Below are 17,913 nucleotides of genomic sequence, written 5' to 3'. Positions count from 1 at the left end.
GACAATATTAGGTCTAAAGTATGATTATGGCGATGAGTGGCTCCTGACACGTGTTACCTAACTCCAATAGAGTTTAGAATGTCTTTAAATGCTAATCCCAATGCGTCTTTTTCGTTGTCTACATGGATATTAAAATCACCAACAATTAGTACTTTATCTACGGCCAGTACTAACTCTGATAGAAAATCAGCAAACTCTTTGATAAAGTCTGTATTATGCCCTGGTGGCCTGTATACAGTAGCTAACACAAATGTTAAACGGGTTTTATCATGTACACTACATAACGTTACATAAAGCACCAAAACTTCGAAGGAATTATATTTGAAACTAGAATTCTGAATAATACTGAAGATATTATTATAAATTACAGCAACCCCTCCCCCTTTACCTTGCAGACGTGGCTCATGTTTATAACAATAATCTTGGGGGGTGGACTCATTTAAAGTAATGTAGTCGTCAGGTTTTAGCCAGGTTTCTGTCAAACACAGCACATCTAGATTATTATCTGTAATGATATCATTAACAATAAGCGCTTTTGGGAAAGGGATCGAATATTCAGCAACCCAAGTTTTATCAATTGTTCATCTGTATTATATCTGTTGTTTATTTGTTGGACATCAATTACATTTTTACTGTTGAATGGTTTTGATGTTTTTTTGTATTTACTAATTCGGGGAACAGACACAGTCTCTATATGATAATATCTAGGTGAAAGAGTCTCTATGTGCTGGGATTTATCTGACTCCGGTGATAAACAAAAATTAATGCGTCTTGCTGAAGAACGTTGTAGCTGGAGCTAATTCTCTGTTTATGTCTATGACGAGGCACGCAGGTACTCGGTTACTCAGAGGTTGGTGTCCCGCTCTGTATAATATAGTCCGAACATCAACACTTAGGCCGCATGTCCACCAAAGCATTTTTTCACCCGGATGGCTGCCCGTATTCAATAGTTTTCAATGGGAGCGCCGTGTTTTTAGAATGCAATGAGCGTAACAATGCGCTGAGCAAGTATTTCACGCTCAAGTGCGGAGCTCTCAGCGTTTTTTACTGGTCGCAGAGAGTTGAAGAATGTTCAACTTTGAGCAAAATGCAGCGCTTATTGCTGTCACTTTTCCCCCAGCCGTCCAATTACAGTGGAGGAGGGGCGGGACAAATACAAGACCGACCAACCGCCACATTCTGTGTGTACACAACAATAGATGAAAACAAGCAGCATAATAATGGAACAAAATGATTTAAAACAAGAGCCAGAGCAAATAATTTACATTGTATCAGCATTTTTATACACTCACCTAATGGATTATTAGGATCACCTGTTCAATTTCTCATTAATGCAATTATCTAATCAACCAATCACATGGCAGTTGCTTCAATGCATTTAGGGGTGTGGTTCTGGTCAAGACAATCTCCTGAACTCCAAACTGAATGTCAGAATGGGAAAGAAAGGTGATTTAAGCAATTTTGAGCGTGGCATTGTTGTTGGTGCCAGACGGGCCGGTCTGAGTATTTCACAATCTGCTCAGTTACTGGGATTTTCACGCACAACCATTTCTAGGGTTTACAAAGAATGGTGTGAAAAGGGAAAAACATCCAGTATGCGGCAGTCCTGCGGGCGAAAATGCCTTGTTGATGCTAGAGGTCAGAGGAGAATGGGTCGACTGATTCAAGCTGATAGAAGAGCAACTTTGACTGAAATAACTACTCGTTACAACCGAGGTGTGCAGCAAAGCATTTGTGAAGCGGCTACAATTTACACGAGCTCACCAAAATTGGACAGTTGAAGACTGGAAAAATGTTGCCTGGTCTGATGAGTCTGGATTTCTGTTGAGACATTCAGATGGTAGAGTCAGACTTTGGCGTAAACAGAATGAGAACATGGATCCATCATGCCTTGTTACCACTGTGCAGGCTGGTGGTGGTGGTGTAATGGTGTGGGGGATGTTTTCTTGGCAAACTTTAGGCCCCTTAGTGCCAATTGGGAATCGTTTAAATGCCACAGCCTACCTGAGCATTGTTTCTGACCATGTCCATCCCTTTATGACCACCATGTACTAATCCTCTGATGGCTACTTCCAGCCGGATAATGCACTATGTCACAAAGCTCGAATCATTTCACTGATGAATGAGTTCACTGTACTAAAATGGCCCCCACAGTCACCAGATCTCAACCCAATAGAGCATCTTTGGGATGTGGTGGAACGGGAGCTTCGTGCCCTGGATGTGCATCCCACGAATCTCCATCAACTGCAAGATGCTATCCTATCAATATGGGCCAACATTTCTAAAGAATGCTTTCAACACCTTGTTGAATCAATGCCACATAGAATTAAGGCAGTTCTGAAGGCGAAAGGGGGTCAAACAGTATTAGTATGGTGTTCCTAATAATCCTTTAGGTGAGTGTATAGAGTCAATACAGAAACAAACTACCTGTGAAATGAGATACTAGTAAAACTTCAGAATATTCCGTATCAAAGAGTCTCAACTGAAAAAAAACGCTTCACTGCCAAAACGCTCTCAAGCGCCCACAGCGAGACGTTTCCAGCAGAGCGCCTAGCGTTTTCAGCCGGCTAAAAACGCTTTGGTGGACACACGGCCTTATTATAGGCATACTGTAGTGATTCAGCATAAGTTAAAACACGGTTGGAAGATGGATTCATGATGTACTCGCCCATTTATAATTTGAAAACAAACCACTAGATGGCAGCTGTATAACAGGTCTGTTATTCACTGCACTTCCACAGACACAATTCAGGTTTATTACTGTAGAGTTCATTAATAACTATGAATACAATGTTCAAATCCATTGATTACATGTAAACTGAAGTAAATTTGTTTATTACTTAAGTCACTCAATAAGTACAAGTTTTGTTCCTTTATTTCTTGTTGTAAGAAGTGTAAGTAGCTGACTATATAGACGATACGTTTCTACTGTTTGCATTATCAAAATGTCAGACTATTTTAAGTGATGGATCTGAATGTGAACTTTGCTCACTTAGACAATTTTGGGCAATGCTTTTTCTTATGAGTCCGTAGACTAGATAAATGGGCAAAACTCTTCCCACATGAAGAGCACAGGTGCGGCTTCTCTCCAGTGTGAGTTCTCTCATGATCTTTCAAGGTTCCTGACAGAGTGAAACCCTTTCCACAGTGTGAGCACTTGTACGGTTTCTCTCCTGTGTGAATTCTCTCGTGATGTTTCAAGTTTCTTGACTGAGAGAAACTCTTTTCACAGTGTGAGCACTTATGCGGTTTCTCTCCAGTATGAATTCGCTCATGATCTTTCAGGTGCCCAGACTGAGAGAAACCCTTCCCGCAGTGTGAGCACTTGTACGGTTTCTCTCCAGTGTGAACTCTCTGGTGTGATTTTAAGTTGCACAATGTAATAAAGTTCTTCCCACAGTCATAACACACATGCGGCTTCACACCGGAGTGTATTTTTTGGTGCTCCTTTAATTTGTCCAGTCGTAACCAACTCTTTCCACAAACAGAACACACGTGAGGCTTCACATCTGCATGAATTTTCATGTGTCTTTTCAGGTGCATTGCCACAATAAATGTCTTGTCACACTGATCACAGCCAAAAGGTCTTTTTCCAGAGTGAAACTGCAGATGTTTTGTGAGACTACCTTCCCACGTGAAGCTCTTTCCACACTGATGGCATGTGAAGGGTTTCTCTCCCGTGTGGATTCTCATGTGATTCTTCAAGTTTGCTTTAGATGTGAACCCCGTCCCACACTGAGAGCAGGTGTAAGAACATTCGGCTGCTCCTCTTCTTTGAGTGTTTTGTTGAGGTTTCTGAAACTGATGGTGTTCCTCCTCCACTTCACTTTGTTCCATCAGGTCTAAAACAAACATATCACATTAGACAATTTGAGACTGAAATAGAAATAATCCATATAGTCTAACAGCAGAAAGCAGCCATGCTCAGGCATTTTAGCTTTGGTTACTCATGATCAGGCACTAAACATACTTCTGCAATTATTATCTCATCAAATCTTGGCAACTACTTTATGACCACAGATGCATTTTCCCATCTTGAAATAAACTAGAAGATATAAAAATACAACTTCTGTGTGACTATAAATGCATTTTCCCAAACTCATCTTGTATTTTCATATCTGTTCCTATAGTTCATGTTATTTTACAGCTCCTATGATTTTGTAAATGAGGGTTTGTAGTGTGAATGTTGTTCAGCAGTTATTAATGAATAATCAATAATAGACACTGACCTATTTGTTCCTCTGTCTCTTCATCTTTTATTCTGCAGGGTTCTTCCTCAAACTCCATCTTTACAATAGTATGTCTGTAGTTTCTCCTGGAGTAATTCCTCCTGCTTGCTTCTTCTTCTCCTGTGGGAACATGGGAATATTCCCAGCATTTAAACTCTCATGAACGGCTGTGGGAGCGGCTTCACTGACTGTCAGGAGCTCAGTGAACTCAAGCGTGGTACCGTGATAGGTTGCCACCTGAGCAATAAGTCCATTCGTGAAATTTCCTCACTACTAAATATTCCACGCTCAACTGCTAGTGGTGTTATAACAAAGTGGAAGCAATTGGGAACAACAGCAACTCAGCCACGAAGTGGTAGCAGGGTATATACAGAACTTCTTAAGTTGAATTTAATAACTTTTACTACCTTTTTTAATACCTTAAAAATATTTTTTAATACCAGCGCGACTTCAAGCTGCAACTATAGTGGCGTAAATGAAATATCTTTCCAAATGGAATAACATATTGCATCACAATGTAACAAGGTCATTATAACTTAACATCAACTGCCCACAGAGATGAGAATAGAAATAAAGACAGAAGTGGAAGGAGACATCTTCATAGTTCGTGCAGTGTACAGAGGGAAACGAGAGCAATTTTCACGCCGCAATATAGATTTTTTTTCTTTTTCGTTTTAAATCATGAAGGCGAGTCAGTGGATATCACACAAAAACGCAATGTGCGCGAGAGTCGGCGAAGTCTCAAACCTAGTCAATTATTCACTACAGAAAGTGAAAGTAAAATCTGATGAGCTTTCGGCGCATATTCTCACAGAGACAAGAGATATCTCGTTATTTATATAAATCTGCTTTAACATATGCTGATAACGTATAGCCTATAACTGTCTGAATTTATATTCTTAATATTTCTCGTGGCCCATATTGTGAAACAAATTAGAAGAGAAGTATAGGCCCATTTCGTGTTAAACAATTTGTTTTTGAAATAAAGCTGCTCTTACTTTCTGATAAAACTGATATTATTGTAGTGTTCTGACATTTTATAGACTGATAATCATTTTAATTATAGGCCTATAATTCATAATTGTGCAAAATGTATTTAAATAATGAGGAGTAAGCTAATCTATCTATTCTTTTATTATGCAGCGTCGGTTATGCATTGATGCATTATGAAATTATCACGGGGGCAAATTTAATGTAATATCAATTTAATAATAAAAGTAGGCCTACCCTAATAATAATAATAATAATAATAATCCTTTATATACATAAATTGTAAATGCTAAATCTTCTTGATATCGATAGCTGATGCATTTGATAGGCTATCTCTCTGTTATAGGTTTTTCGCGTATATTTCACTCGTACAGTGAGCAGACATGTCGCGCTCGACGATCCAAGCCATGGTGTGAGCACATAAACCGTGAGCTTTGGCTTTACATCGCATGCGATCTACCCGTACAGTGTGAGTAGATAAGCTTGCTGAAATCGCACAGTGCATGCCCAGCTTTAAGCAACTTGCATATATCGAAACAGCTCTTCAATGCCATCGTTTAAATTGAAAGAGTGGTATTTAGTTGCAAGGTCTAAACACCACTGCACCTCAGCTCGCAATGTAGCGGTGGTGGTGATAGGGCATAGCGTCTGCTGTCTGACGTCTGTCACGCACCTGTTGATGCTGCTGCTAGGACTAACGTTAGGCTACTGCTGACTGCAGTGGTTTGAATCGGGAGAGCAGTCGGGGTTGAGGGCAAAGCAGTGGAGGTTGAGGTCGTTGATGCATCCGTAGCGCAGAACATTGATATGGGAAGCTGCTCGCTACGTCCGCGCATCCTAGCTTGGTGCGATTTGACGCCATTCACCCCCACCCAGGTTATATTAATTGTCTTCTTGCAAACGTGGCAATAAGCCTCGCGGCTGTTGCAAACTACTGGCCTAAGCCAGTCTTTAAATCGTGAGTCCTCCAGCCAAACTTGCATTTCCCTATGCTTCAATTACTGAATGGAAGCGAGCACGCGTACATGTTTGGCAGCAAGCCAGCCGGGTACCCAGTTTGTTTCAGCGCGCGCGCGCGAATGAACACCACCTCACGATATCGCGCAGGTCCTACTCTCAACATATAAATAAATCCACGCGAATTTTAGAAAAAAAAAAGGCCTGTACTTAACACAAATTGAAAATGTATCTAAAAGAAATTGAGCTCGAAAATGTAATACCTCGTCAGATATGACGTTTACTACTTTTTACTACTTTTGAATGCCCTTAATTTTGGCTAATTTCATTTACTACCTTTTACTACCTTTTACAACCCCGCGGACACCCTGGGTAGGCCATGTAAAATCACAGAGCGGGGTCAGCGCATGCTGAGGGTCACAGTGCGCAGAAGTCGCCAACTTTCTGCAGAGGCAATAGCTACAGACCTCCAAATTTTGTGTGGTCTTCAGATTAGCTCAAGAACAGTGTGTAGAGCTTCATGAATGGGTTTCTATGGCCGAGCAGCTCATCCAAGCCTTACCTCACCAAGTGCAATGCAAAGTGTGGGATGCAGTGGGGTAAAGCACGCCGCCACTGGACTCTAGAGCAGTGGAGACGTGTTCTCTGGAGTGACCAATCACGCTTCTCTGTCTGGCAATTCCATGGACGAGTCTGGGTTTTGGAGGTTGCCAGGAAAACGGGACTTGCCTGACTGCATTGTGCCAAGTGTAAAGTTTGGTGGAGGGGGGATTATAGTTTGAGATTGCTTTTCAGGGGTTGGGCTTGGCCCCTTAGTTCCAGGGAAAGGAACTCTTAATGCTTCAGCATACCAAGACATTTTGGACAATTTCATGCTCCCAACTTTGTGGGAACAGTTTGGGAACGGCCCCTTCTTGTTCCAACATGACTGCGCACCAGTGCACAAAGCGTCGGTCCATAAAGACATGGATGAGCAGGTTTGGTGTGGAGGAACTTGACTGGCCTGCACAGAGTCCTGACCTCAACCCGATAGAACACCTTTGGGATGAATTAGAGCGGAGACTGAGAGCCAGGCCTTCTCGTCCAACATCAGTGCCTGACCTCACAAATGCGCTTCTAGAAGAATGGTCAAAAATTCCCATAAACACACTCCTAAACCTTGTGGAAAGCCTTCCCAGAAGAGTTGAAGCTTTTATAGCTGCAAAAGGTGGGCCAACTCCATATTAAACCCTACGGATTAAGAATGGGATGTCATTAAAGTTCATGTGCATGTAGAGGCAAGCGTCCCTAAACTTTTGGCAATATAGTTTATATACATTGCCCGGCAAAAAACAAAACAAAACCTCTCTTTTTGGCCGGGCAGTGTATATTGAAATGACGAGTGAAAATAAGCAGCTCAAGCAGTGTGTGCATCCCTGTCAAGATACATCACAGTTGGGGACACACATCTGCACTGGCCCAAAAAAGGCTGAGAACCACTGACCTAGAGGCTGGTCTGTCGGCCGGAATGGTTGAGACTAAACTCTAGAGGCCCATCCATGAGAAGACTGTACGGCCTGAAATAGAATGTATTCACCACTAGCTGTAGAGAACGAGGGTTGGACCCAGTTAACTGCCCGGTGGCTTCAGTGCCAGAGTTCCTCCAAGACTGCTTCTCTGCTTGTCTTACCCTGTCCACACCTAAGGTGTATGTGGCAGCAATAGCGGCTTTCCATGCCCTTTTAAGTGATGGAGCGCTAGGGAGGCAACAGTTGGTCGTATGGTTCCTTCATGGCGCATGGAGGATGATGTCTGCACCTCATGCCAGAGTCCCGGCCTGGGATCTGGCATTGGTTCTCGAGGGGTTAACCAATAGAGTTGTCATATGAGAAAAATCTCACGTTAAAGATAGCCTTCTTGCTGGCTATTATTTCCCTTAAAAGGGTTGGGGACCTTCAAGCCTTGTCTATTTCTCCTCCCTGTCTGGAATTTGCTCCTGGGAGAGTGAAACCTATTTTGCATCCTAGACCAGGTTACGTGCCTAAAGTTCCTTCCAGTGAGGCACGGTCTACAATCCTAAAGGCCTTCCCTTCTCCACCGCATGTGTCTGCGCAACAGGAGAGACTTCACTTAATCTGCCCTGTGCGGGCCTTAGAGGTTTTTGTTCAGAGGTCTTCCGAATAGAGGAAGTCAGACCAGTTGCGAGTGTGCTTTGGGTCACCCCGGAAGGGATCCCCAGCCTCCAAACAAACAGTAATTGAATTGTTCAGGCAATCTCCTACCAGAAGCATGGCATCTTCTAAAGTCCTTCTCCATGAGAAGGAAACAAGATGCTGTGTCCCCTTGCCACACCTCATTATTCCTGCAACCGACTTGCTTTGACCTATCAGAAGCTAACTCTATTGTGTACCGGCGTCCTTTTATACACATTCTGCTGGCACATTCTATGCCACACTCTACGTCGTGACGCAACACCAATCAAAATTGGACAAGTTTCACACATGCTTCAGATGCTTGCACGTCGAGCACATTTCCAAAAATGTCGTTATACGACGCAGTGTCTCGTTACAGTCATAACCCGAGACGTTATTGAATTGTTACAAATTCTGCAAAGGATATGTAAACTTATGACCAAAACTGTAGGTAATTTTTGTAGATGTCTGGATCCCATGTGATTGTTAGTTGATTCTGAGTGACCACCGCTGTTTGATGTTCAATTCATTAAAGGAATAGTTCACCCAAAAATGAAAAAAAGAAGGAAAACACTCATCTTTCTCCATTTAATGCAAGTGAATTGTGCTCACTGAAGACCATTTTCGACAGTCCAAAATCCATATTTAGGCAGCTTTAATGTAATCCATATGCCCTAGCTGACAAATAAGGGTCTTCTCTAGTGAAACGATCAGTCAGTTCCAAAAATAAATAAAAAAATGTATAATACCTTTTAACTACAAATGCTCGCCTTGGTTAATTCACAACATCTTGTGTGATGTATGCATGCTGTTGTCTGTCTCATTAATGGTAATAAAATAAAATAAAAACAGCTTTAACAAAAGATGAACCTATATTTAATTCCTACAGTGAACATAGTGTTATTTTACATTTAGGCAGCTTGTAGTGTGCTGCGTAAAGTGTGAGCACTAATCAGCATCTCAAGGTGCTCGGCTGCAGGTATATGCGGTCACTTTAAGACCTGATGCATGGATCCATTATACTGTTACACATGCGCTTTCTTTTTTCTTCAAAGCTGGTATCGTGTAGCTATCTTTTCTGTGGAAAATGGGTATTGGAAGCATTTCAGATATTTCAGTATCAATATACAATATCAATATTTTTGATACTAAAATGCACTTAGTTTATTATTTCAGATGCATTTTTAAAAGACTACAACTGAAAAATGTACATGTGACCCTGGGGGCGTATTACAGAAACGTTCCATCTTAGGTCTTAACTTAAGATATGATAAGTTAATTTAGGATTCACAATTTTGTATTACAGAAGCAAATCTTAACTTGATTTAGGATTCTTATCCTATCTTACAAAATCTCAAGTTAGGAAATCTTAAACCCCTCAATCGAGTTCGGTAATCAACTGTCAGGTCTGTTAACAAGCAACCAACAACGCGCAAACTGCTGAGGTAAATATAAAATCAAAATGGAGAAACAAAACGGCGTGCTTTTAATTCCAGTGCGGCAGAAATTGAAGCTCCGTTGAAAAGTTAAAGCCTGTTTTATAAATCGCCTTCGCAAAAAAGAAAAGTAGAAGGCGTTATTCACTTGAAGAATGAACAGGCATAAAGTTTGGTTTGACTTTATTAGACGTTCGATATGCGCAAATTTAGGGACCGTCTCTAAAGTTACATAGAACATACACATTTCTAACATCAATAGCATTTGAACAGAATGACTTAAAGTATCAAAACCAACTGTAAAGTGTTCATCGAGGTGTTTGATGCACACATCTTACATATTCCGTTCAAATGCTATTGAAGTTAGAAATGTGTAGGTTCCAATGTCGTATGTAACTTTAGAGACCGTCGTTAAATTTGCGAATATCGAACGTCCAGCGTAAAACCAACTTTATGCCAGTGAAGAACGACCGGTAATGCTCCATGACGGCTTATTGGCCTGGGTCCTCCAAAAGTCTCTCCACCATCAAAACGTCGCTGCTCTTCATCTTATATAATTAATAAATGTAACGCTCTCTCGAAAAAGGCTTTTTGTACTGTGATTTTTACAGTTGGATTTCAAAAAGGTTTGAAGTTAGGACACCAGTGGGGTTGTCCTAAAGTTAAGACAGCTTTTAGGATTTTTTGTCGAGTTAGGATGCTTCTGTAATACCCGTTTCCCGTCCATTGTTAAGATAAGATTAAGCATTAAAGAGATGTCATTCTGTAATTGCCTTTGTCCTAAATGCGGTCCTAACTGAAATTGCCAATGTTACCAAACAGATAAGATAGGATTCTAAAGTTAAGATGTTTCTGTAATACGCCCCCTGGACCACAAAACCAGTAATAAGGACCAATTTTTTGATATTGAGATTTATACATTATCTGAAAGCTTTCCATCGATGTATGGTTTGTTAAGATAGGACAATATTTGGCCGAGATACAACTATTCGAAAATCTGAAGTCTAAATATTGAGAAAATTGCCTTTAAAGTTGTCCAAATAAAGTCCTTGGCAACGCATATGACTACTACTAATAACTTTTTTATATTTATTTACAGTAGGAAATCAGTTCATGGAACATGATCTTTACTTAATACCCTAATGATTTTTTGCATAAAAGAAAAATCGATAATTTTGCCCCATACAATGTACTGTTGGCTATTGCCACAAACATACCCGTGCGACTTGTGACTGGTTTTGTGGTCCAGGGTCACACATTACGAATAAAATTCACCCTGCCAAAGTGGCTAGTAGTGTAAGGTGACCAGATTTCTGAAATGTAAACCGGGGACATTTCCCATTTGAGTGGTCAAAACATCACTAAAAATCGCATTTGTTATTATCTATGAATTAAAAACGGCAATGGGGACAATATATTTTTGATTTTTTTTTTGTTGTGGGCTCCCTATATTATTATTAACATTAATAATTATGATTTAGTTTGATTATTAAGATTTTTGGTCTGGTTTTAATACAATTCACCGCACCCACAAAAACAATGAGAAAAAAAAATACAAAAAATAATATATATATATATATATATATATTATATATTTCATTTAATACTTTAATCTCACAGCGCCATCCGCTGGTGAAAATAATCACTACACGATTGCTCCTATAACCAGCAGGCTATGTAAATGTTGGGCTTTTTTGCAATGTATATGCGGGTTGTTTTGAACGAGCTGTAAAACGGGGACAGAACACCAAAAACCGGGACTGTCCCCGGAAAACCGGGACGTCTGGTCACCCTATAGTAGTGACTGTTACATGCAACTGCTAAAATCCACCCGCATTCGGCGGGTTGGCGGGTGTTAATGTCAAACCCTGTAATTCATTATTAAGCTAATTGTTCAGTAAGATTTAATATTTATCTTAATATTGACCAAAATCCATGTAAAGTACAAGTTTATCACCCCTAAAGTGACACGGTGAAGAAAAAAAGATTATGAAATGGGAGGGAACATTTTTTTTCGTTCTAAAAGTCTTGACTTATTTCTTTCGCATATTTTTCCACCACCATGCTCCATACATTACCACTTGATAGAAGCAGTAAAACGGTTATTTCAGTGTTACAATGCTTAACCCCTTGATTCCAGGTAAACAAGTCAATTAAATCATTAAATTAGTCACATAAGTTTTGTTCCTTTTTATTTCTCATGGTCTCAAAATGTACAGAGATTTTCACTGCTTTCACTATATCAAATTATTTACTTGAAAGTGATGGATCTGAACGTGAACTTTTCTCACTTGACAACTTCGGGCAGGGCTTTTTCTCATGAGTCCGTAGACTAGATAATTTGGTGAAACTCTTCGCACACGAAGAGCACTGGTGCGGCTTCTCTCCAGTGTGAACTCTCTTGTGATTTTTCAAGGATTTTAAGTAAGAGAAACTCTGTCCACAGTGTGAGCACTTGTACGGTTTCTCTCCGGTATGACTTCTCTGGTGTGATTTTAAGATGCTGGATCGAGTGAAGGTCTTCCCACAGTCAAAGCACATGTAAGGTCTCACACCAGTATGAATACGCTCATGCTCTTTTAAAGAGTTCAGTACTGAAAAACTCTTTCCACAAACAGAGCAAAAGTGAGGCTTCACACCAGCATGAACTTTAAGGTGCGATCTTAAGCTAGATGAAAAAACAAATGTTTTCTCACACTGATCACAGCCGAACGACTTCACTCCAGTGTGAGAGCGCAGATGCTCTTTGAGAAAGCTCTTGCGATTGAAACTCTTTCCACACTGAGTGCATGTGAACGGTTTTTCTCCCGTGTGAATCCTCATGTGCTCTTTCAAGCTTCCTTTCTGAACGAAACTATTTCCACACTGAGTGCATGTGAAAGGTCCTTTGACTCCAGTTTTTCTAGCTCGTTTTTGTCTGACACTCTTTTCAGTCTTTGAAACAACTGCATTTCCATCTTCATTTGTGAAACGATGTGGTTTGTCTTCATTCCCTTCCATCTGGTCTAAAATCAACATATTAAATTCCCACAATTCAATTAAAGAAAGACAAATTAGAACAAAAGAAATAGAAGTGAGCCTCAATTTAGCACAGATCTAGATTACTACTCAGTCTACTAGTATCTAGATTAAAACGTTATTGCTGTATGTCAGTTTTCATCTTAATGTTCCTCATCAGTCCTTAAAGAGAATTAAGGAAAACACCAACCTGTTTGTTCCTCTGTCTCTTCATCTTTTACTCTGCAGGGTTCTTCCTTAAACTCCATCTTTACAACAGTATGTCTGTAATTTCCCCTGGAGCAAATCCTCCTGCTTGCTTCTTTTCCTGTGGGAAAAGTAATAATAATTCCTTATTATAATATTGTCACTGTTGCTCATTTAGCGGATGATCATCACAATTACAATCACTCTGGAATAATCTAGGTGCAAATGTAGCTCAAATAATCATTTAGAAACAATAGCATCATTTCAGTTTTTAACTTTAACTTCTATCATCTAGCAGATTTTGCTCTTTCTTGAGATGTGGTTTATCATAGATTGAAATGTTGATTTATGTTCAAATACTTTCTTGCAACAGAGCATAAATAAAGACAAACATCAAACGAGTGTTATCTACTCTGATTTCTTTACGTATTAGTCTTTTTGGTCTTCTCAAAAGTGGTGTTATGATAAGGCATTAGCTGTATATTTCCAGAACTTTTAAACTATCAATCCTTCAATTCCCACAGCAGTTCATAGAGAAGCTGAAAGATTATTGATGGGGGTTGATTGCTGTAACAGACATCGATTAAACATGTCTGAAATAAACTATTATTTTGTGTTACGCCTTGTGTTTACCAGGTTCAGTTATCCATTACATAAACTAACAATATTTACATGTTGTCAATAACGAGCTTCAGTTTCAGCATAATGGTTCATTTTATGGTTAAGTATTTAGATTAAATCTCGGAGTTATTGCAGTAACCGCTCTAGCTGATGTGTCTTTGATTCACTAAAATGAACCGGCTCTTGAGAGTCACTCGTTCGGGAATCATACACTAGTCGAGCTCATTGACATTTGTATAAATACACAGATTTAGATTTCTCCCCATAAATAGTAAAATAAATGTACTCACACTCACAGTCCGATAAACAGCAAAAATCTCTTCATTCATGACCCAAGATGGACTCAACAAGATCACGTGATTAAAATGAAAGCAAATGGCGCCATCTTGAGGAACATCTGTGGCGCTGCCAAACTATTGTCAATGACACTCGCGCATTTTATTCTGAGGAACAAAACTACACACATTGAATTTTATTTAACGACTTGATTTTCATTTGATTTTTTACCATATTGTTGTCAAAGTCCAAGTAGTTCGAAGCTTAAATGATGTTAGTATTAGTTTATATTTTAACCACAAGATGGCGGCTGTAAAGCAGGTATTTTATTCACTGCACTTCCACAGACTGTTCCAATTTTCTGATCTCAGTGGTGTGGATTTACACGCCAAAGGCCTTTTTTTTGGAATAAAGTAAATTGAAAAACATCCATTCCATTTTTATTTTAAAATATTGATTCATCACTGCAGAGTTAGCCTAATTAATAATGAATACAATGTTGAAACCCTTTGAATACATGTAAACTTAAATTAATTTGTTTATTAAGTCACTCAATAAGTACAAGTTTATAAAATAAATTATAAACAAGATAAGTGGCTGGCTATTGATACGATAAGCTAAGCTGCAAGAAATTCCACTATTTGATTTTCCAAAATATCAGACTATGAATGGATCAACAAACCCTTTTCTTATGAACCTGTAGATAAAAGGCAAAACTCTGAATTCTCTGGTGTGATTTTAAGTTACACAATGTAATAAAGGCCTTCCCACAGTCAAAGCACATATGTGGTCGCTAAGAAAGAGCGTGCCATTCTACTTCCTCTTCTTCTTTTGTTTAATGACAATTTACATAACCTACAGAATGCACATAGTTTGATGCTAATTAACTGAATGCAGATCCATGTGTGAGATGACAATAAAATAAATATATTTGAATTTAAATAACATTTAAACTTTACCTTGTTATAATAGTGCTTTAGAATTAATATAATATTATATATTATATAACTAACTATATAACACATTTGGTTTTATTAATAAAACTACATTAATTGATGTTAATATTATCAAGCAACAAAAGAAAGACAATCACTCACGGCTCTTGATTGAATAACTTTAATGCCTTTAATAACAACACATTCTGTGACTTCTGTTGAAATTTCCCCCTTTTGCCAAATCTAAAAATCAAATGATTTACTTATAGTGATGGATCTGAATGTGAACTTTGCTCACTTAAGCCCTATTCAGACGTTGATTATTTCTCGTGGGGTAGCAAGTTAATTTTCATCATTTACAGGGGCAAATCTGTGATTTTATTGACATCCGAATCCAGAATGTCAGTGTTCTTTTTCCATCACCTGTGTAAAAATGCCAGGCCGAATTACCTACTGTTTTTTGACAAACACCAAGGTCATGTGGTATTTTAATTCCCGTCCGAATCCACATCTCTGAGTTTTCAAAAAGAGATCAATTCAAAATTCACCGTTTATGTCCTTTGTAACCACTGCAGAGCACCGTATCGTTGCGCTTCGCTGTAATTTGGATGCATTTTAAAGATCTAGCCTACACTTTTATTACTGAAATGCTGGAAAGTATTTACAAGAATAATCTTTTATCACTGCTCAAAAGAGAAAGAGATGAAAAACAAGTTAATATTTGAAATGGGCCGTTATTATGGCAGTAGTTAACATTATATAGGCCTACCTTAATTTAGCAGCATTACGTTTACCTCATGTAAATAAGAGGCTGTATTAACTTCTTTCCGCTCATTTACACATTTTTTTTAATTACATCCTATCTTCCTACTTTTAAACAGCAGATTTAAAATAATTAATAATTTCCTATAAATTCCTGGGTAATTTCCTAATAATTCCCGGGTTCATAGGATCACAAAGCTCGCTCTTCCCCGGTGTGAATAAATCGCCATCCGAATGCACGAGTTTTATCACTGCGGTGGCATGCAAATGTATTTTTACGGACTTCCACATGAGAAACAATTACTGTCACTGTCAAGATACATTTTCATTTAAAATGTTAAGTTTCATCAAATGTAACCCGTCAGTGTAACCCGTCACAAACTTGAATTGTTTAGAATATTTTTTTTATTAGCAATGTCAATCCATTTATATTTTAGCATAATAATTGGCTAGACGACTGGGTCAGAGCATCTCCAAAACTGCAGCTCTTGTGGGGTGTTCCCGGGACAATACTTTTAACCTTGGGCAATGCTTGTTCTTATGAGTTCGTAGACCAGATAATTGGCTGAAACCCTTCCCACATGAAGAGCACAGGTGCGGCTTCTCTCCAGTATGAATTCGCTCATGATCTTTCAAGGTTCCGGACATAGAGAAGCTCTTTCCACAGTGTGAGCACTTGTACGGTTTCTCTCCAGTGTGAACTCTCTGGTGTGACTTTAAGTCGCTGGATCTAGTAAAGTTCTTCCCACAGTCCAAGCACACATGAGGTTTCACACCAGTATGAATACTCAGGTGAATTTTTAAATATTGGAGCAGTGAAAAACTCTTTCCACAAAAAGAACACACGTGAGGCTTCACATCTGCATGAATTTTCATGTGTCTTTTCAGTTGCATTGCCAAAATAAATGTCTTGTCACACTGATCACAGCCAAATGATTTTTTTCCTGAGTGAAACAGCAGATGAGTTTTGAGACTACCTTCCCATGTGAAGCTCTTTCCACACTGATGGCATGTGAAGGGTTTCTCTCCAGTGTGGATTCTCATGTGATTCTTCAAGCTTGATTTAGATGTGAAGCTCTTTCCACACAGAGCGCATGCGCAAGAACATTCGGCTGCTCCTCTTCTTTGAGTGTTTTGTTGAGGTTCCTGAAACTGATAGTGTTTCTCATCCACTTCACTTTGTTCCATCAGGTCTAAAACAAACATATTACATTAGATTCAAGATATAAATAAAAGTAATCTCTCTCTCAGAATGCTATTAAATTAAATGTATGGTTATTGATCAGGTGCTAAATGTACATATCTGCAATTATAATGTGTCATCAATTCTTAGCAACTACTGCAGATGCATTTTCCATAATTTAGCTAAAAAACACAAACTTATAAGATATGAAAATAGAAAATGAGTTAGGGGAAGTGCATTACAACTTCCGTGTGCCCATAAATGCAATTTCTTTTGTAAATGGGAGTTTGTAGACACTGACCTCTTTGTTCCTCAGTATCTTCATCTTTTATTCTGCAGGGTTCTTCCTCAAATTTCATCTTTACAATAGTGTCACTTTCTCCTGAAGTTATTCCTCCTGCTTCCTTCTTCCTGTGGGAAGAAGGGAATATTCCCCAGTATTTTAACAGATCAATAGCTGTGTGGGTGGAAGTATAACTGGTCATTTAACAGATGCTTAACCTTTTTAGCATACTAGCCTAGCCTTGTTTACACTTTAGCCTGATACAGCACCATTCAACTGTAGTGACTCTCCGCCCTGATGGGAACACAAATCCTAGCTACATATACTTCATATTTAATGATTACACTTTCATGAAAACATTTGCGATTGGTTTGTAAACGGTGTCATTACACATGTTCGGGCTGTTCTCGTTGCATTTACATCGTTCTGACCAGCAGGTGTCGCCAGAGTGTGGCGTTTCCAGCGCTTCGAAAGAGGGAATCATTTCGAGAAGCAATAGGTTAGGTGGAAAAAGCTCCGTTTCTCCCATCATCTTCACGCTATTGCACACAACAGTTCATTATAAATGAGTATTCATTGTTAAAACGTAAAAACCAACTCACGTTATAGACTCAAGCTGAAGATTTCAGCAAGATCTCTGGCTGAGCGAGGGAGCACCAGTCGTCTTGCTCTATTGTAGGATTATTGGGGTATTGTGAATTAACTATATAGTCTGCCATCTGCTGTGCTGGAGTGAGAAGAGAATTAAGTCTATAGAAGACTGGGTTCCTTTATCCCACAATATAACATTATACCACTAAAATAAGCAACACTTCTCTCATAGGGAAGAGCAGGAGCGAAAGTACCATTTTCATAAAAACATATAA

The 17,913-nt window shown here is 39.1% G+C and overlaps 1 protein-coding gene and 1 long non-coding RNA gene across 3 annotated transcripts; both read right to left on the bottom strand.

The window, feature by feature from the left end:
• Positions 1-925: 925 nt before the first annotated feature.
• Positions 926-13,975, bottom strand: LOC307136807 (uncharacterized protein). 2 transcript variants are annotated; one of them, XM_079834086.1, is made up of 4 exons: positions 13,899-13,962; positions 12,992-13,108; positions 4,230-4,349; positions 926-3,842 (listed from the first exon to the last, which is right to left on the bottom strand). In XM_079834086.1, exons 2-4 carry the CDS (start codon positions 13,047-13,049, stop codon positions 2,989-2,991), a joined length of 1,032 nt encoding a protein of 343 aa, XP_079690212.1. In that variant the 5' UTR covers positions 13,050-13,108; positions 13,899-13,962; the 3' UTR covers positions 926-2,988. The 2 variants fall into 2 exon arrangements, with proteins under 2 accessions (XP_079690212.1, XP_079690213.1); XM_079834087.1 differs by having other exon boundaries at positions 2,700-3,842; positions 13,905-13,975.
• A 1,013-nt stretch (positions 13,976-14,988) lies between these two features.
• On the bottom strand, positions 14,989-17,738 carry LOC307137311. The gene is made up of 3 exons (XR_013817901.1): positions 17,650-17,738; positions 17,066-17,175; positions 14,989-16,774 (listed from the first exon to the last, which is right to left on the bottom strand). It is a non-coding gene; the product is annotated as an uncharacterized lncRNA (long non-coding RNA).
• Between the last annotated feature and the right edge of the window lie 175 nt (positions 17,739-17,913).

Source organism: Gobio gobio (genome assembly GCF_949357685.1).
Source record: "Gobio gobio genome assembly, chromosome: 14".
Classification (NCBI taxonomy): domain Eukaryota; kingdom Metazoa; phylum Chordata; class Actinopteri; order Cypriniformes; family Gobionidae; genus Gobio; species Gobio gobio.
This window is presented reverse-complemented; position numbering and strand designations above follow the sequence as displayed.

What these genes read in the sequence shown, in the direction of transcription:
- LOC307136807 (XM_079834087.1), bottom strand. Translation starts at nt 13,049, where the DNA reads ATGGAGTTTAAGGAAGAACCCTGCAGAGTAAAAGATGAAGAGACAGAG. An exon ending in AGAGACAGAGGAACAAACAG is followed by an intron (nt 4,350 to 12,991) that starts GTTGGTGTTTTC and finishes ATGTTCCCACAG; the next exon opens with GAGAAGAAGAAGCAAGCAGG. An exon ending in AGAGACAGAGGAACAAATAG is followed by an intron (nt 3,843 to 4,229) that starts GTCAGTGTCTAT and finishes TGTTTGTTTTAG; the next exon opens with ACCTGATGGAACAAAGTGAA.